Source organism: Culex pipiens, chromosome 2 (assembly GCF_016801865.2).
Source record: "Culex pipiens pallens isolate TS chromosome 2, TS_CPP_V2, whole genome shotgun sequence".
Classification (NCBI taxonomy): Eukaryota; Metazoa; Arthropoda; class Insecta; order Diptera; family Culicidae; genus Culex; species Culex pipiens.
In genome coordinates, this window is record NC_068938.1 from 159,155,858 (window position 1) to 159,175,631 (window position 19,774).

Here is a 19,774-nt window from a genome sequence, read left to right on the forward strand (position 1 = left end):
TTTCGAATATTTCGTGCCAGTATAATCAGCTACGACGCTGGTCCCTTTCCTCGGACTAATACGGACTCTACGGACCCCGGACATCACGCCGAACAAGGTATTGTGCTATGGAGCATTTCCATTCGAGCAGTTTTTGCTTTTTTCTACAATGTATTTCTTATGGAGCGAACTGTCAAAAACTGCTCGACTGCAGGTACTCCATTGTAAAGTGCCTTATTTTCCCTTTGCATATCTGACCGTCAATTGCCCTCCTGGGGCATGGTAATCCCTCGAACCGCCGGCAATCCGTTCCGTTCGCTCGGCGCGATCATTTTGGTCATTCGAGCCGGATTTGGACCAGCGTCGGAAGTGCGCCCAGAAGGCCAACGTCCCGGCCAGAGCAGTCCCGTGGTCAAGATTATGAAACAAAAAAGCCGAAAAAGTCGAAGGACCTCGGAAGGGTTCAAATGGAGCTTCAAATTCGAGTGGTAGAAATGACAGTTCTCTCATAAGGAGTGCATTGTAGAAAAAAGCAAAAACTGCTCGAATGGAAGTGCTCCATTGATCTGGAACTAACAACACCGTTGAAGGTTTGAAGGTCCATGCAGAATCGAGTAAGATTTCTTTCTTTCCTTCAGACACCGACTTTGAAAGTAAACTAAAACGAAAGCGGGTTAAGTTTGAATGCGATTTTTGTAGTAACCGGTACAAAACTAAGAAGATACTTAACTGGAAGAAAAATACTTTGATGCTCAACTCAATAACTTGTAATGTACCAAAAGATGCGCAAGGATCTGGCCTACACGCCAGTGATGTTGAAAATAAACTCTTCAGTGGCCAAAGCGCTTAAAAAAATGTCATTTTTGGAAAATCTTTTTTACAGGTTAAAAATTAAAATGCAAATCGCCAGCTCCTGAGACGTCCAATCAAGCTCATATTTAGGATTTGAGCTCAATGTCCAACCGGAGAAACCCCTAAATGCCCGCTAAAAAGTATTTTTTGTAACATCCTAAACTTTTAATACCACAACTACTTAAACTATTCCAACTTTTTTGGTTTGACTCCTTTTATTAGCATTATTACTTAAGCTGACGTTTTCACTTTATATCCGAAAATAATATTCTTAAATGGGTGTCCAAATTACCCCCACTGCCTATTTTACCCCAAACTCCCCTAACTGTTTTTGATTAATAAAAAAAAGATTTTATTTCGAGAGCTTTGTGCAAAGTTCTTTGTCATACTGGTCATGTGTGACATAACCAACTGCACTTTTTTTCGGAATTTTGTATGGAAATATGTAGCTTAAAATGTTGCAAAAACTTTAGGAAAAATACAAGATGGAGAATTTTACACAAAAGTATCTTAATCTTAATTTTTGTTTTTTTTTTTAATCCGGCTGAAACTTTTTTGGTGCCTTCGGTACGCCCAGAGAATCCATTTTGCATCATTAGTTTGTCCTTATAATTTTCCATACAAATTTAACAGCTGTCGATACAAAAATGATATATGAAAATTCAAAAATCTGTATCTTTTGATGGATTTTTTTGGATCGTTTTGATGGCTTCAGCAAAGTTGTAGGTATAAATAAGGACTAAACTGAAAAAAAATGATATTCGGTATAAAAAATTGGTGATTTTAATTTCACTTTTTGTCACTAAAACTTGATTTGCAAAAAAACACTACTTTTATTTTTTTATTATTTTCTGATTTACATCATATGCCAACTTTTCAGAAATTTCCAGAATGTGCAAAAAATCTTTGACCGAGTTTTTTTGCCCATTCTTGAAATTTCTGAAAAGTTGGCATTTGATTGGCATTTGATGTCTTCTAAAACATATCAGAAAAAACAGTGTTTTTTTGCAAATTGAGTTTTAGTCACAAACAGTGAAATTAAAGTTCACCAAAAGTTTTCATACCGTGTATCATTTTTTTCAATGTAGTCCTTATCCATACCTACAACTTTACCGAAGACATCAAACGATCAAAAAATTCCTTCAAAAGATACAGATTTTTGAATTTTCATATATCATTTTTGTATGAACAGCTGGCAAATTCTTTGGGCATACCGAAGGCACCAAAAAAGTTTCAGCCTGATTAAAAAATACAAAAAAAAAATGAATGACTGAAATCTCACAGAATTGCTCATATAATAATTCCAATCCTTGAACATACAGCGGTTTTCGCAGTTTGCAGTTGCGGTTGGCAATTTAAAGAAATGTAAAATTTACCGAAAAATAAAAATAACGGGAGCAACTCTCTACGAAATCAGCCGATTTCAACCATTTTTATTTTTTGTATTTTTTTTTATTTGGCTCAAACATTGTGGGGGCCTTCCCTGTTTGTGTCTTTTTTGCTATTTTGTATCATTGGGTCCCATACAAGTCTCCATACAATGTTGGCTGCTGTCCATACCAAAAAGGTAGGTGAGCAACTCTCTACGAAATCGGCCGATTTCGACCATTTTTATTTTTTGTATTTTTTGATTTGGCTCAAACTTTGTGGGGGCCTTCCCTATGACCAAATAAGCTATTTTGCGTCATTGGTTCACCCATACAAGTCTCCATACAATTTTGGCAGCTGTCCATACAAAAATGGTATGTAAATACTCAAACAGCTGTAACTTTTGAGTGGATTTTCTGATCAATTTGGTGTCTTCGGCAAAGTTGTAGGTATTGTTGAGGACTTTTGAGAAAAAAATAGGTACACGGAAAACAAAATTTGCAGATTTTTTTATCAACTTTTTTTTAACTAAAACTCAATTTCCCAGTTTTTTTTTTGATTTTCGAGATTTTTTGATATGTTTTAGGGGACAAAAATCCGCAACTTTTGAGCCATAGAGAAACATGGTCAAAAAATCTGCCGCCGAGTTATGAATTTTTGAAAAAGTAGTGATTTTTGGAAAAAATCGAAGTTTCATGCAAAAACAAGTTTGACATTATTTTTTAATGCTAAATTGAATTTGCAATCGAAAAGTACTCTACAGATTTTTTGATATAGGGCTCCGTTTTCAAGATATAGCCACCGAAAGTTTGATTTAAGCGAAATATTTGCAGTTTTTCAATTTTTAAAAATAGTGACCATGAGTGACCATTTTGAAAAATATTTTTTTTGAAAAGTTCAGAAAATTTGCTATAAAATTGTCTAAGAGACATCCTGCATATCAAAAAATCTCGAAAATCAAAAAATACGTATTTTGGGAAATTGAGTTTTAGTAAAAAAAAAAGTTGATAAAAAAATCTGCAATTTTTTTTTCCGTGTACCTATTTTTTTCTCAAAAGTCCTCAACAATACCTACAACTTTGCCGAAGACACCAAATTGATCAGAAAATCCACTCAAAAGTTACAGCTGTTTGAATATTTACATACCATTTTTGTATGGACAGCTGCCAAAATTGTATGGAGACTTGTATGGGTGAACCAATTACGCAAAATAGCTTATTTGGTCATAGGGAAGGCCCTCACAAAGTTTGAGCCAAATCAAAAAATACAAATAAAATCCATTTCCGGTTTTGGTAGAGAATTGCTCAGGTAAATATTCAAACTGCTGTAACTTTTGAGTGAATTTTCTGATCAAGACACCAACTTCGGCAAAGTTGTAGGTATTCTTGAGGACTATTGAGAAAAAAATAGGTACACAAAAAACAAATTTGCAGATTTTTTAATCAACTTTTTTTTTACAAAAACTTAATTTCCCAAAATACGTAATTTTTGATTTTCGAGATTTTTTGATATGTTTTAGGGGACAAAAATCCGCAACTATTGAGCCATAGAGAAACATGGTCAAAAAATCTGCCGCCGAGTTATAAATTTTTTAAAAATTGTGATTTTTGGAAAAAATCGAAATTTTATACCAAAAAAAATTGACCTCAATTTTTTATATAAAATTGCATTTGCAATCGAAAAGTACTTTACAGATTTTTTAATAAAGGGCTCCGTTTTCAAGATATAGCCACCGAAAGTTTGATTTTAGCGAAATATTTGCAGTTTTCTGATTTTTAAAAATAGTGAGATTGACCATTTCTAAATATATTTTTTTAAGTTCAGAAAATTTGCTATATAATTGTCTAAGAGACATTGAAGATTGGAACTCTGGTTGCTGAGATACAGCGGCTTTAAGAAAAAGAAACACGAAAATTGAAGTTTTCTGAGTCTCACCTAAACAACCCACCATTTTATAATGTCGATATCTCAGCAACTAATGATCCGATTTTCAATGTGAAAACATCAAACATACGTGGCACATCACGAAATGTATGAAATTTCGATTTTTTCCAAAAATCCCTATTTTTCAAAAAATCATAACTCGGCGGCAGATTTTTTACCATGTTTCTCTATAGCTCAAAAGTTGCGGATTTTTGCCCCCTAAAACATATCAAAAAATCTTTTTTTTTGTGAGAAAAAAGTTGATTAAAAAATCTGCAATTTTTTTCCGGGTACCTATTTTTTTCTCAATAGTCCTCAAGAATACCTACAACTTTGCCGAAGACACCAACCCAGTCACGAAATATTCTAGCAGAGCTGGTTCTGCCAGAATCCTGCTATAATGATAGAACATTTCTGCTAGAATGCTGTTAGAATATCCAGCTCTGTTTGAACTCTGCTAGAATCCTGCTAGAACGCCGTAACTGGGAAATTGATCAGAAAATTCACTCAAAAGTTACAGCTGTTTGAATATTTACGTACCATTTTTGTATGGAGACTTGTATGGGTGAACCAATGACACAAAATAGCTTCTTTGGTCATAGGGGAGGCCCCCAAAAATTTGAGCCAAATCAAAAAATACTAATAAAATCCATTTCCGGTTTTAGTAGAGAATTGCTCACGGTCTAAAAAACTTTTTGCATTAAATGATTCTAAACGCAGAGGAGTGCAATTTAAATTGATTTCAGCTGATTGCACTCTAAGTGCCATCAAATTTTTGAACAAAAAAAGTTTTACCCCGTTTTTACCGATGCTAAAAGGAGGAAACAAGAACTTTGAAAAGATTTGCTTAAGTCTTATCATTTGCCGAATAAAAACAGTCTACCTGTAAATTTGTGGAAAGTGCAGAATCCACCTCCATGCATTTTGACAGCTCAACCGCGCGTGCTAATGTTTTTGTTTTGATCACATTCGTCTGTTTCGTTCGTTGCAGTCCGGTGTGCGGAGCACGTTGTTGTTTCTACGTAAAATCTAACTGTTTGAATAAAGTGTAATAAAGATGGATAAAATCTTCACCGAACACGAGTGGGACGACGATGCAAGTGGAGGTGCTGGGGCAACAAATTTCAGCTTCGTCAAGACGAAGGTAAGTGATTTTTCGTTTATTTCTGCAATCCTGAGTTCTGATTCGAAATCTTTTTGAGTTAGGCCCCCAAGAAAGACCGCAAGAAACAGAAGAAAACCGAACAATCGGTTGAGTCTTCCGAGCCGGGACGATTTGTACGAGCTCCGGTGGCAACTGAAGAAACGGAAGTGCCGTCCAAGAAGTCCCGCAAACGAGCTGCTGCCGCATCGACACAAGAACTTCACAGCAAAAACCAGAATGGCAAGCTCAAGAAGTCCAAGGGAGGTCAACCAAACCAGGTTGAGTCGCAGAAAGTCCCTGCCAATAATGGCACCAGCAAACAGAACGGTTCCGTCGTACCTCCCACGGACTTCCGGAGCAAACTGGTCGAAAGTTTGAAGGGCTCACGGTTTCGATTCCTGAACGAGCAACTCTACAAAACTACGGGCGAGGAGGCGAAGAAGCTCTTCCTTCAGGATCCGGCCGCGTTCCAGGCGTACCACGAGGGCTATCGGCACCAGATCGTTCAGTGGTCCATGAACCCGCTGGACCGAATCGTCAAGAGTATCAAGAAGTTGTAAGTTCTAGTCACAATTGCAGTAAACTGATTTTTAACAGATTTCTCGCTTTACAGACCGGAAAATTACATCGTGGCAGACTTTGGCTGCGGCGAGGCTCGCCTCGCGGAATCTGTCCCCCACAAGGTTTACTCGCTGGATCTGGTGGCCGCGAACAGCAGCGTAATTGCGTGCGACATGGCCAACACCCCGCTCGAGACGAACTCGATCAACGTGGTCGTGTTCTGCCTGTCGCTGATGGGAACCAATTTGAGGGACTTTTTGCTGGAGGCGAACCGAATCATGAAGACTGGGGCTCTTTTGAAGATTGCCGAGGTGTCGTCTCGGTTCGACGACGTCAAAGAGTTTGTGGACAACGTGCAAAAGTGTGGCTTTCTGGTCGAGAACAAGGACCTCAACCACAAGCTGTTCTACTTCTTCCACTTCAAGAAGGTTCGTACGGTGGACAAGTCGTCGTTCAAAGGTAAGCACTTTAGCCTGAAGCCCTGTCTGTACAAGAAACGATGATTTTTGAGAGCGTGGTGGTTTAATAAAACTGCAGTTGTTGAAATTGTCACTATCAGTGTAGTGCTTTGTGAGAAATTCCTGGAAATGCAAAGAAAAAACAGTGAAAGAGATTAGTTTAACAACAACCGTGCCCGTTTGCTTATTTATCAAGAGTCTTGAAATGTCGTCTCTTGATATCACAAACAACTAACTAACATTCTTGTCATTTCCAATGTGGTCCTTGTTCTGTTCATAGCTGTATTCCAAGCAAAAAGCAACGACATCTCAACGTGGCCGAAAGCGGCATTTAGGAACCTATCTATTTCAGGTGGACCTAGCCAAGAAGATCTCGTTCCTGAAATGTGGGCAAGCAGTCAAATCATTGGAGAACATTGTTTTGAAGATACATTATTAAAACATCTATCTGGAAGAGGCTTTCGAAACGAGGTTAACCGACGATAAAGCAGTGAATCCTTTGAACTCCACTGAAATGTGAGTGAAACCAGCATGGTATCTGGCCTGATTAATGAACCAAAGGATAATCTACAGCAAAAGGCAATTTTTAAAGGACAAAGAAAAAGCTCCTGGGAACCCTGTCTAATTTGTCAGAAGCTGAAACTACCGTGCGTGAAAATGAGACGAAAAGCCAATACTCCGACTTCGGCTTCTGGAGTTCTAGTTAATCAGACTCTGAATTTTTAGAATTTGCTTACTCGTGCTCCAGGTCCTCTAAAGAACCCGACTCCAGCGTCTTCGGATTCCACTCTATCAAAAATCATCTGTGAATTTTGGTTCTAGTTACAATCGTTTGGTTCGAGTCAAAAGTGAACAGGAAAATATAAATAAGAACAATTTAACTTAAACCTTTTGGTGCTTTTCCAACCGTTTATGTTAATGCGAAAAAAGGTAAGTAATCATGCCGCAATAAAACCGAATGGCGTTGAACATCGTAGATCAAATTGTGTTTTCTATTCACTTAAAGTTCACGTCGGTGTTAGGGAAATGCATACACTCAACCCCCGGTGGTTGGTCACTTTTTCGTTTGACACTTTTTTAGTTTGTACCTAGTTGGTTGGTCAAAGTCTGTCACTTTTTACACGGCGCTCACGTACACTATCAAAACAAACGTTTGGTAGTGTGTGTGAACTCCGTGTAAAAGGGGTGTCAAACTAAAAAGTGACCCCGTTCGTTTGACAACAGTTGGTGTAAAACCATCGGGGTTACAATGCACTTTAAAATTATTGCATTATTTCAATAGTAAAAAAACAGTCTCTGGTTAGTTTTATTTCTCCTCCAACTCCTCCAATCTCTTCTCAAACAGTCCTCGATTCAACCGGTGCATGCACAGAAACTGCCCGTTCAGGTGCAACACCGGAATGTCGTACCGGTACAGCCGCAGATACCGGACGTTCTCCTTGCGCGTAATGTCCACCTTTTCCAGCCGGTACCGTCCGGCGTAGTGCGCCTCCAGCTCCTCGACCAGATCATCACAGAGCGAGCATTGGTCGTGGGTGAACAGGGTCAGAGTTGGGATGGCTCGGTTCGTTTCCGGATCCAGTGGAGATGGATTCGCCCTGGAATAGTTTTCAAAGTTAGGGAAGGGAAGAAGAAAAAGACGTGTGTTATTGTTTAAAAATAGTTTATTCTTGCGTTGCGATTACAAAAAGAGGGTTTCTGATAACAATCTAATAAATGCACTTTTTAACGGTTCCCTGATTTCACTGTTTGACAGAGGTTGGAAGCACTCTCAGAATTTGTGAGTCAAAAAATCTTACAGCTTTTCGATGAGGATGGACGAGGCGCCGCCGCCACCGTTGCAGATCGAGGCGCAGCCGATCTGGCCAACCTTCAGCGAGTGAGCCAGATGGGTGATCAGACGAGCGCCGGACATTCCGATGGGGTGTCCGATCGAGACGGCTCCGCCGTGCACGTTGACCTTGGCCGGGTCGAGGTCCAGTTTGCGCTGGTTAGCCACGACCACAACAGAGAACGCTTCGTTGATTTCCCACATGGCGACATCTTCCTTACGGACGCCGGTCTGGGCGAGGAGTTTCGGGATGGCCAGAGCCGGGGCGATCGGGAAGTCGATGGGGTCGGTTTCGGCGTCAGCAAAGCCGACGATCCGCGCCAGCGGCTTGCACTTGAACTTTTCCGCGGCTTCGGCCGTCATCAGGATTACGGCGGACGCTCCGTCGTTCAGGGTTGAGGCGTTACCGGCGGTAACGGTTCCGTTCTCGCGCTGGAACACAGTCGCAAGCTGACCAAACTTATCAAAGTTGACTCGCTTGAACTCTTCGTCCTCCTTGACTACGATGTCGGGTTTGCCGCGCTTTCCGGGAATCGTAACCGGAGTAAGTTCCGCGTCGAAGGCGTTCGCGGCCCAGGCCGCGGCACTTTTCTTGTAGCTGTTGACGGCGAACTCGTCCTGGTCCTGGCGCGTGATGCCCATCTTCTTGGCCGTGTTCTCCGCGCAGTTGCCCATGTGGAACTTGTTGTACACGTCGGTCAAACCGTCAAACACGATTCCATCCTGCAGCTGAACTCCACCGTAAGGAGTAGATCCACGCTTCATGTAGTACGGCACGTTCGACATCGACTCCATACCGCCAGCCAGCACAACGTCTCCCTGTCCCAGCATCAGCGTCTGCGCGCCCAGCATCACCGACTTCATTCCCGACGAGCAGACCTTGTTGACCGTCGTGCAGATCGTGCTCTTCGGCAACCCGGCAAAGATGACCGCCTGCCTCGCCGGAGCTTGGCCCAGTCCGGCCGCGCACACATTACCAATGTACACTTCCTGAATGTCCCCACCGGCAATGCCGGCCTGCTTCACCGCACCCTGCACCGCAACAGCGCCCAGCTGGGTTGCCGACAGCGACGACAGCGAACTCTGGAAGCTTCCGATCGGAGTACGGGTAGCGGCCACAATCACCACATCCTGCCGTTTGGTCGAGAATCGACGCACTCCCTGGGCGAGGATGGCCTTGAACGGCGAGAAAGAGAGCAACAAACGATTACATAAACGCGCGGTTCAAATTATCATGCAAAAATATTTATATTCTTATTCCTCCTCGTAACGCAAAAGGTGCTCGAGGAAACCGGTCCCTGGTAACAAATCACATAACCAAAATCACAAGTCGAGTGATAGTAAAAGTTACCAAGGGATAAAACTTACCTTGTTCAGTTTGAACAGCATTTTTGAGAGGGGTGAAGATGTGGTGGTAATGATAAGACTGGACAAAATTTGTGATTAAATTAGATAATTTAATCAAGGGAGCAAATGCGGGACCGATGTGTGAAGCACGAGTCGTGGAAGAGACTGGTTGTGTGAGACAGTCGTCGACTGTTGGCTGGATGGATAGATAGACGGCGTAGTGATGGGGTTGTAAGTGTGTGTATCGCAACTGCAACGTCTGTGTGTGATCGGTGGGATTCCTAAAGAAATTTAGGGTTGATTTTAGGAGTTTGACAATCATAAACTTGGTTAATGATTTAAGTCTTAAACTTAAACAATTTTAACCGAAATAACGCGAATTTTTGAATTTTTCATTTAAAACATAAACATACTTGATTACAACTCAGGTTTAAAGTTGGTTTCCAATCGAGCATTTGATGATGAGGAATTGAGCTGCTGCTTAGAGTTGCTTCAGGGTTCAGATGAATTCTAGTACATTTACCTCGTAAGTTTAACAATCGAATAGAACCGTCTTCCTCCGAGACCTGTTTCTTCACCGTTACAGCTGCAATTTGACCTTTCAGGTCGCCCAAATATTGAACAAAGTTTTGTCGTTTTCTCGATCCTTCACCTAAGTCCGCCGGGCATCAACGCTTAGCTAGCATTCACACTGCAGCCCTCTGATCCTGGTTGCTGGATGGAGCTCTTTGGAGCAGTTGTGCACTTGTATCACTTCCCCTCCTCACCTGAGAATGGTTGAGTTGCTGGCTTCGTGGTTACAATTTTAAATAAATTGTACGGTAAAAGGAACCACAAAGAACTTTTGGATATTTTGCAGGAAACTCTTTGTAATCCGTAATGAAGTGCTGTTTTATGGTGCTTTTCATGGTACACGGAAGCCTTTTCCATGTATTTGCTTTTGAAAAGCAGAGAAGACAAACTCGGTAACGATTGGCTTCATGATCGCGCATAACTATTAACAAAAAGCCTACTAGGATCCGAATCGTTATTCATTGACATCTCGACGCCATCGTGCAACTTGCCCTTTCATGGTTTTGAGAACTTTCCATGCTGGTTTGTACGTTTTCAAAGTCTGCCGGGCTACACAACTTGGCTCGCATTCACACTGCAACCCTCTGATCCTGATCTGATTATGTTGGTCATGCATCCGTAAATTGCAAGGTAACAGGAACCACATAGAACTTTTGGATATTTTGCAGGAAACTCTTTGTAATCCGTAATAAAGTGCTGCTTTACGGTGGTCTTCATGGTACATGGAAGCTTTTTCCATGTATTTGCTTTTGAAAAGCAGAGAAGACAAACTCGATAACGATTGGCTTCATGATCGCGCATAACTATTAGAAGCTTTTTACTTAGATCCTTTAAAAGATGGAACGATAATTAGAACCAAAACACGTGAAATCAACACATCAACAAAAAACAAAAAGCCTACTAAGATCCGAACCGATATTCATTGACATCTCGACGCTGTCGTGCTTGCTTGTCGCACGTCGCTTTTTGACGTTCCGAGAAAAACGCGCAATGTAAACAATAACAAACGCGTTTTGTTTGGTTGACCATTCTGTGCATTGTCCTAAAGTTTGATTGAATTTGGTTGCTCGAGTCCCGAGTTATAATTACAAATGTTTACGGTAGTCGAGCTCGTACTTGTGTTAAACGCGTTCTAACCTGCTTCCTTTGCCTTTTGTCGCACTTACATCAATTCTCGGGGTGTGTCAAGATAGGATAAAATAGAAACTTCTTCCGTATGAAAAGTGACAAAACGCACGGATTTTTTTCGGTTTTTTTTGGATATCGCATTGTGAGCTGCATAAAATGGCGCTCTTATCTCAATTTAGCCCAAAATGCTCGTGCGACAAGTTAGCATGACAGCGACGATCTTTTGATATTGTCTCTCGACAAATTTGGTCAGTAAATTAGATTACGTCACATTGCTAGAATAGTTAGATACTTTTTAACTATTAATTCTTTATTATACATAACAAGCTCCTCCCGGCAAACTTCATCCTGCCCTTTTTTGGTTTCCTGACGTTTCTTGCTTGTTTGCTAATTCAGCCTCCTGTGATCAAAATTTGATTTTAAGCAGCTTTACCCATACAATCTGCAGATTTTCCGGAATCGGTTCCAGAGTGGCCAAAGTGTCAATTAGTTAGCGTATAAACCTTCCTTGGGCTTTTACGAACCCAACGCAACAAAGAGCACCTCGATCCGACGCTCCGTATTGAACTGATTGGCGTTCGAACAAAACCGTCGAATTTATTTATATATATATATATATATATATATATATATATATATATATATATATATATATATATATATATATATATATATATATATATATATATATATATATATATATATATATATATATATATATATATATATATATATATATATATATATTATATATATATATATATATATATATATATATATATATATATATATATATATATATATATATTAGCCTGTCCCATTTTGAGGTCATGTCGAGGAATTTCAGGTGCTCACTTCTTAAATGATAGATTATGATGTTAGGAACAATGTTTTCTTAGACAAGAAAAAATAATAAAATACTTTCTCGCACCCCCTAGTCGATTTACTGAAAAAAGTCACTTTTTTGAACAAATTTTTTAAAATCGCTTGGAATCAATACAAAAACTGTTTCGATCAGGTGTGTATTATCTTCAAACGATAGGTTTTTGTCCATAGATTAAGATGCACTATCAATATTGGACCAAAATTTAAGTTTTTGGACTCTCCCAGGCGGATTTGTGTCGAAAAAATCGCATTTTTTCGAAACTTTTTTCAGAAATATTCATTTAATTTAGGGTAGCCTATTTTTCCCAGTGAAACCAATACATGCAGCTTGTAGGAAATTTCATGGCGAACATTTTTCCCTCTGAGAAAATGCAATTTCGACACTCCAGAGCCGAGATATTTGAGTTTTAGTGAGGAAAAAAGTGCCAATTTTCAAAATTTCTCAGAATTCAGAAGCAAGGCTTACTAATTACACGATATAGCAAGCATATGTCTCAAAGGTCAGGGTATGCTTTTTTATAGTAATTTTGGCCGCTGAATCCGAATCTGAAATCAAATTTCGTGTAAACAGTGATGTTTTGGAGCTACACTCTTTAGGAATGTTATTTGCGTGTTTAAGAGGCAGTTTTTGTAAATATTGCTCGGTTTGTTCTAGAGGTCGTATCGAGGTGCTCCGATTTGGATGAAACTTTCAGCGTTTGTTTGTCTATACATGAGATAAACTCATGCCAAATATGAGCCCTCTACGACAAAGGGTAGTGGGGTAAAACGGGCATTGAAGTTTGAGGTCCAAAAAATATAAAAAATCTTAAAATTGCTCGCATTTTAGTAAAACTTCATCAATTCCAACTCTCTTAGATGCATTCGAAAGGTCTTTTGAAGCACTTCAAAATGAGCCATGGACATCCAGGATTGGTTTAACTTTTTCTCATAGCTTTTGCAAATTACTGTTAAAAATGTTTTTTTTTTAAACCTCAATATCTTTTTGCAACAGCCTCCAACACCCATACTCCCATAGGTCAAAAGATTGGTAATTTCATAGACTATAAGCCTACGGAAATAACTTTTTGGCCAATGCAGTTTTTCTCATAGTTTTTTGATTTTTCTATAACAAACATTTTACAACGTTAGTTATTGTTCTGCATTCATAGCGGCACTTTTTAGTCTCACTTTTGTCATATTCGAAATCCTCGGAAAATTCAGACTTCAATGCCAATCCTGGATGTCTATGGCTCATTTTGAAGTGCTTCAAAAGACCTTTCGAATGCATCTAAGAGAGTTGGAATTGATGAAGTTTTACTAAAATGCGAGCAATTTTAAGATTTTTTATATTTTTTGGACCTCAAACGTCAATAACCGTTTTACCCCACTTCCCTTTGTCGTAGAGGGCTCATATTTGGCATGAGTTCATCTCATGTATAGACAAACAAACGCTGAAAGTTTCATCCAAATCGGAGCACCTCGATACGACCTCTAGAACAAACCGAGCAATGTTTACAAAAACTGCCTCTTAAACACGCAAATAACATTCCTAAAGAGTGTAGCTCCAAAACATCACTGTTTACACGAAATTTGATTTCAGATTCGGATTCAGCGGCCAAAATTACTATAAAAAAGCATACCCTGACCTTTGAGACATATGCTTGCTATATCGTGTAATTAGTAAGCCTTGCTTCTGAATTCTGAGAAATTTTGAAAATTGGCACTTTTTTCCTCACTAAAACTCAAATATCTCGGCTCTGGAGTGTCGAAATTGCATTTTCTCAGAGGGAAAAATGTTCGCCATGAAATTTCCTACAAGCTGCATGTATTGGTTTCACTGGGAAAAATAGGCTACCCTAAATTAAATGAATATTTCTGAAAAAAGTTTCGAAAAAATGCGATTTTTTCGACACAAATCCGCCTGGGAGAGTCCAAAAACTTAAATTTTGGTCCAATATTGATAGTGCATCTTAATCTATGGACAAAAAACTATCGTTTGAAGATAATACACACCTGATCGAAACAGTTTTTGTATTGATTCCAAGCGATTTTAGAAAATTTGTTCAAAAAAGTGACTTTTTTCAGTAAATCGACTAGGGGGTGCGAGAAAGTATTTTATTATTTTTTCTTGTCTAAGAAAACATTGTTCCTAACATCATAATCTATCATTTAAGAAGTGAGCACCTGAAATTCCTCGACATGACCTCAAAATGGGACAGGCTAATATACAGCAATTCCATTTCAAAAGAGCCTAAACCAAAAAAAAAGTTCTCCGATCGGGCTCAAATTTTTTCTGGGGGTTCCTTGGCCAAAATAATTAGACCCGTATTTTTTTGTTTGGACATTACGGTGACCTACATCGTGCTAGGGTGATTCGAAAAATGGCAATTTTCGTCATTTTTCGCTAAAACCTCTTTTTTCATAAAATCATATCTCCGCGCCATTTCATCCGATTTTAGCTGTCTTAGACGCAAAAGAAAGATGATTAGTTTGGCTATTTGGGAAAAATAGTAAAAAGTTTCAAAAATCTAGCTTAACATTTGAAAAAGTCGCATGAAAACTTAAAATGGCGTTTTGACCGTGTCTGGACCAAAGAGCCTATGTCTGAAAATATTTTTATCGGATTCCTCGGAAAATTTCACTTAACATATCAAAAAATTGGCGATGTCGAACCGTACGTTTCGGAGATATGATTTTTTGAAAATAAAAACTGAGTTTTTCGACGCGCCACGCGCAAAAACGGAAAAATGACGAAATCGGCAAAAAAAACAACTTTTTCCACTAAAACTGCGATAACTTTAAAATTTCAGCGATGACCTATAGATGTTTGGGTATCAAAATTTTTGTAATTGAAAGACGCAACTTTTGGTACCATAACATCTATAGGTCATCGCTGAATTTTTTAAGTTATCGCAGTTTTAGTGAAAAAAGTTGATTTTCTGCCGATTTCGTCATGTTCCTGTTTTTGCGCGCGGCGCGTCAAAAAACGCAGTTTTTATTTTCAAAAAATCATATCTCGGAAACGTACGGTTCGACATCGCCAATTTTTTGATATGTTAAGTGAAATTTTCTGAGGAATCCGATAAAAATATTTTCAGACATAGGCTCTTTGGTCCAGACAGGGTCAAAACGCCATTTTAAGTTTTCATGCGACTTTTTCAAGTGTTAAGCTAGATTTTTGAAACTTCTTACTATTTTTCCTAAATAGCCAAACTTATCATCTTTCTTTTGCGTCTAAGACAGCTAAAATCGGATGAAATGGCGCGGAGATATGATTTTTTAAAAAAAGAGGTTTTTGCGAAAAATGACGAAAATTGCCATTTTTCGAACCACCCTAGCACGATGTAGGTCACCCTAATGGCCAAACAAAAAATACGGGTCTAATTATTTTGGCCAAGGAACCCCCAGAAAAAATTTGAGCCCGATCGGAGAACTTTTTTTTTCGGTTTAGGCTCTTTTGAAATGGAATTGCTGTATATATAGATAAATATCTCGGAAAAACGGAATCGACGTAACACCTTATAATGTGGCCCTCTTAAACCTTGCGGTTTCGTCAACGGATCCACAGGCATGTATCGTTCTTTTTGCGACAAGACTCCGCCTCCCGGGTCTCCTAAGTGTGAAGGTATGGGCACGGGGAGAGGGCACCGAATACCTATATTTTACACTTAGAATTTTTTGCGTCCGCCTCGGGATTCGAACCGGCGACCTCTGGATTGTGAGTCCAGTGCGCGGTCCGATTGATCCATAAAGGCAGACAAATATCTCACCATTTCAGAACATAATTCGAGTTTTTAGGAGGGATAAAAACAAAAATATTTTTTTTTTCGAGTTTTTACCGATTTTGGATTTTAAAGCTTTCCCCTTTCAATATGAATTTCATGTCGACTTTGTCGTCAATGTTTATTTTCAAGAAATATAAATGTTTTTTAGGCTTTATTCATAACAAAACGTATAAAATGTTATGATGTTTTTATTGAAATGTGTATTGACAAAATTTATAAATATATTAAAATTTAATATTTTGAAACTAACATAACATCGACTATTCAGCAACATCGACTCGCATTTTTGACGTCCCTGTCAAAAGAGGCCCCTGCTTTAGTCCGACACTTCTTCCCATCATCTGGCCGATTCAAGGTTGCACAACACATACAGTACTGCTGAATGAAAACCTCTGGCTTTAGCAGAGTTTGATGGAAGACTCTTTTTTTCATCGCTGAGGCAAATTCTTATTGATTATTTGCGAAGTCAAACACGTATCTCAAGTTATTAGTGCCGATAGTTTGCGCCGAACCCGAAACAATGTGCTAATCGTGAAGATTTATAGCTGGAATCAGCTATTCGGGTTTGTTAGGAACTGAGTGCTGATGAGCTGTAAAAATTCACGACCATAAACGGGGAATCGTGAGTCCGAAAGTGTGTGCGTTGCGAGCAAAATCAGCCATTCGTGAAGGTTTGCGCTACGACTGAAAACAACTTGGTTTTTTGTGAGCTTTGCGTTGAAGTGGTAAGTTGGGTTATGGAAATACTCAATAAAACCGATTCAAACTCTATTTAATTTTGTTTCAGGCAACAATTTTCATCCGAGAATAAGGGGAAAAAAGTTCGAATTTAAGGTCGAAGGGTCGACGGGAGGAAAAAGTTATTTGCTCACACGCATACATTCTCACGCCAAAGGGGAACTACATCGCAGCGGAAGGTGAGAGACAACAATGAACGTCGAGTTCAACCGACTGCGTACCTTCGAACAGTGGGAACATGCCTCGTGGACCATGGAAACGTCCTTTGAGGAGGTGGCCAAGGCCGGGTTCTACGCGACGGAACGCTTCCTGGAGGCAAAGTGTCACTACTGTGGGGCTACGGTGTACATTGGAGAGCAGGCGGTCGATGTAAGTAGTTTGCAGGTCGATGATCTGTGTTGCTGAAAATTCCAATCTTGAAAATATGATTTCCAAATAGAAAGTCATGGAAGATCGATCGTTATAAACTAAATCAAGTTTAAATGTCATGCCAACGATTACAATATTCCTAGGCCGGCTACAAAATTATGGAAAAGTATAATTTGCTTCAGTTTTCGTTAATTGTGCTACAACTTATCGTAGTCCAGGACACGTTCTCTTATCCCTCGCACTGATTACAATGAACAATTTCAGAATGGGCATTGTCTTCCCGCGATAATTTGTTGTAAAAAATACGTTTTGTGGAATGGAATTCTAGTTACAGTTATCAGGTTCTAATAAAACTTCTTCCAGATCGAATCGAAACACCGCCAGCTGAACCCGAGCTGCGCCTTCCTGCTCCATCCGGACCGCACCGACAACGTGCGCTCCTTCGACGCGGCCGAGCTGAAGCGCGAAGAGTGCCGGCTGGCCACCTTCGTCAACTGGCCAGTCGCACACATCAGCCCGCCAGCGCTGGCCAAAGCCGGCTTCTACTACACCTTCAACTCGGACCAGGTCAAGTGCGCCTGGTGCGAGGGCGTTATCGGCCAGTGGGAGGTCGGGGACGATCCGTTTACGGAGCACCAGAAGTTCTTCCCGAGTTGTGAGAAGGTTATTGCCAACGGTATTAGCTCAAATCCGGTGTTGGATTCTAGTATTGGGATCCAGCCGGTGAAACCACCCCACGCTCAACATTTTAGCTCGTTGGATTCGAGGATAAGGACGTTCGAGAACTGGACGACTGGAAACATTCAGGATCCGGAACGGCTGGCTCAAGCAGGGTTTTACTATTTGGGTCGAGCGGATGAGGTTCACTGCTTCCACTGTGATGGAGGGTTACGGTTCTGGCTGGCGGATGATGATCCGTGGTTTGAACATGCCCGTTGCTTCCCCAAGTGTCAGTTCGTGCAGCTGGTCAAGGGACAGCTGTTTATCGAGAACGTGCAGACCCAGATCAAGAACAGTAGCGGTCAACAGCCCTCAGGGGGTGCACAAAGCACCGCTACGATGACGCTGGACGAAGCGCTTTCAACGGAACCGGTTCAGCTTGCGCTTTCCATGGGACTGAACGCGGGTCGCATCCGAGCTGTGACGAAGCGGCAGCTGGAGACAACCGGCCAACCGTTCGCACAATCCCAAGCTCTGATCGAAGCCGTTCTCGACGGTCAAATACAGGACGAAGAGCTGGAACCGACCACCTCTTCCCGAATGGATCGCCGCATCGAGAACGAGGTGTCCCGTCTCCTTTGGAGCGCGATCTCTTCCTCCACCACTCCGAATCTCAGCTCGTTCAACTCCACCTTTGCACCTTCCGCTTCGTCTCCGGTGTCCGAGGTCCGGAACTCATCCCAAGCAACTTCCACAGAGATCGCAGAAGCCGCCGCAGCAGTACCTGAACCAGCGTCCGTCCTCCGACGGCGCAGCAGCTCGGAAGCCGTCAAGCCCGGCGATGAAAAAACGCACCGCCTGGAGGAGGAGAACAAACGACTGAAGGACGCCCGCGAGTGCAAGATCTGCATGGCCGACGAGGTGGGCGTCGTGTTCTGTCCCTGTGGTCATCTAGGTAGGCCGATCTTAACTTGTCATTGTTCTCCAACGCATTTCTAACGATTGTTCTCTCTCTCCTCACAGTTTCCTGCGTTCAGTGCGCGCCCGCCGTCACGAACTGTCCCGTTTGTCGGGCCATCATCAAGGGTCGTGTGCGTACATTCCTCTCGTAAGGCGAACTAGGGGGCGTTCACGAGGATTGAAGGATTCCATCGCACGTGCACACAAACACACACAGTTTTACACTGAATAAGAAGGAGGTGGCACCGTTTACAAACATGCACCACGTGTTACTACTATTGCTCAGAGATGCAGAAGCGTGTATTGTGTGATTGTGTGGGAGGCACAAGCCGGAAGAACGCGGTATTTTCGGAGAACCGGTAACTGCAAGCGAGGTTTTGTAGAAGAATGAAAAGTGTATCAATGTTTTCACCTGTAAACGTGATGGCTAGGATTGAAGGATCGTTGACCCTATTGGATGTTTTAGAGCTGTCGCAGTTCTGCTTTCCATATTGTTTGCAAATGTCGTCAACGCAGCAAAAAGGTAATCGAAATTATATGGAAATATCTCTACTGCTGGTAGATATGGCAGAGGACAAATATATCGGGTTCTAATAGCGAACAGTAGAGCAGTTATCTAGGATCGAATATCGTTTTACTTTCTGGCTAAGAATATGTCTGCAAATAGTATTAATGTTGATAGATTTAATTGCAAATACAATAAATTATTGTAAACATTAAATCAGTAGTTTTATTGACCGGCTTTTCATTATACTGAAGAGAAAATGGTAAGTTCATTTAAAATACTGGGTATGCTTTTTAAGGTCAAAATCAATTAAAAAGTGGTGCAGGTGGTTATTTTATAGACATGACCAGTTTGACAAAGAACGGATTCATTAAAAAGTTAATCTCTTTTTTCACACTCAGTTTCGAAAAACATTTCGATTTTCGTATTCTCGATTTCATTGGTAGGTTTTCAAACACGCACGAAGCAAAACGTTCATCGTTTGTGCAAAACGAGAGAGAATTGAGAGAAAAATTACCATTTCCGGTCTCTTTTCGCTCAATTCTCTCCCATTTATTATCCAATTCCTTCATTTTCTTGACATTCGCGTCCTACTTCCTACTCCCTGATTCCTGTTTGTGTCATTTTACATGCATTCGAGTTCATCGCTCATCAATTTGAGTTCATTGTAAGTGCTCGTTTGAAAACCTACCAATAAAATCGAGAATATTGACCATATTCCCATGA

The 19,774-nt window shown here is 40.5% G+C and overlaps 3 protein-coding genes across 4 annotated transcripts; 2 read left to right on the top strand and 1 right to left on the bottom strand.

Annotated features, from left to right (window-relative positions):
* The first annotated feature begins 5,106 nt into the window (after positions 1-5,106).
* On the top strand, positions 5,107-6,365 carry LOC120421688 (ribosomal RNA-processing protein 8). The gene is made up of 3 exons (XM_039584925.2): positions 5,107-5,266; positions 5,329-5,822; positions 5,880-6,365. The coding sequence occupies exons 1-3, from the start codon at positions 5,180-5,182 to the stop codon at positions 6,328-6,330; spliced, it is 1,032 nt and encodes a 343-aa protein (XP_039440859.1). The 5' UTR covers positions 5,107-5,179; the 3' UTR covers positions 6,331-6,365.
* A 1,211-nt stretch (positions 6,366-7,576) lies between these two features.
* On the bottom strand, positions 7,577-9,645 carry LOC120421686 (acetyl-CoA acetyltransferase, mitochondrial). 2 transcript variants are annotated; one of them, XM_039584922.2, is made up of 3 exons: positions 9,485-9,645; positions 8,085-9,292; positions 7,577-7,883 (listed from the first exon to the last, which is right to left on the bottom strand). In XM_039584922.2, the coding sequence occupies exons 1-3, from the start codon at positions 9,503-9,505 to the stop codon at positions 7,592-7,594; spliced, it is 1,521 nt and encodes a 506-aa protein (XP_039440856.1). In that variant the 5' UTR covers positions 9,506-9,645; the 3' UTR covers positions 7,577-7,591. The 2 variants fall into 2 exon arrangements, with proteins under 2 accessions (XP_039440856.1, XP_039440857.1); XM_039584923.2 differs by lacking the exon at positions 7,577-7,883 and having other exon boundaries at positions 7,932-9,292.
* Positions 9,646-16,204: 6,559 nt separating this feature from the next.
* LOC120421687 (death-associated inhibitor of apoptosis 2) lies at positions 16,205-19,264 on the top strand. The gene is made up of 4 exons (XM_039584924.2): positions 16,205-16,541; positions 16,604-16,923; positions 17,287-18,538; positions 18,607-19,264. Exons 2-4 carry the CDS (start codon positions 16,747-16,749, stop codon positions 18,693-18,695), a joined length of 1,518 nt encoding a protein of 505 aa, XP_039440858.1. The 5' UTR covers positions 16,205-16,541; positions 16,604-16,746; the 3' UTR covers positions 18,696-19,264.
* The last annotated feature ends 510 nt before the right edge of the window (positions 19,265-19,774 follow it).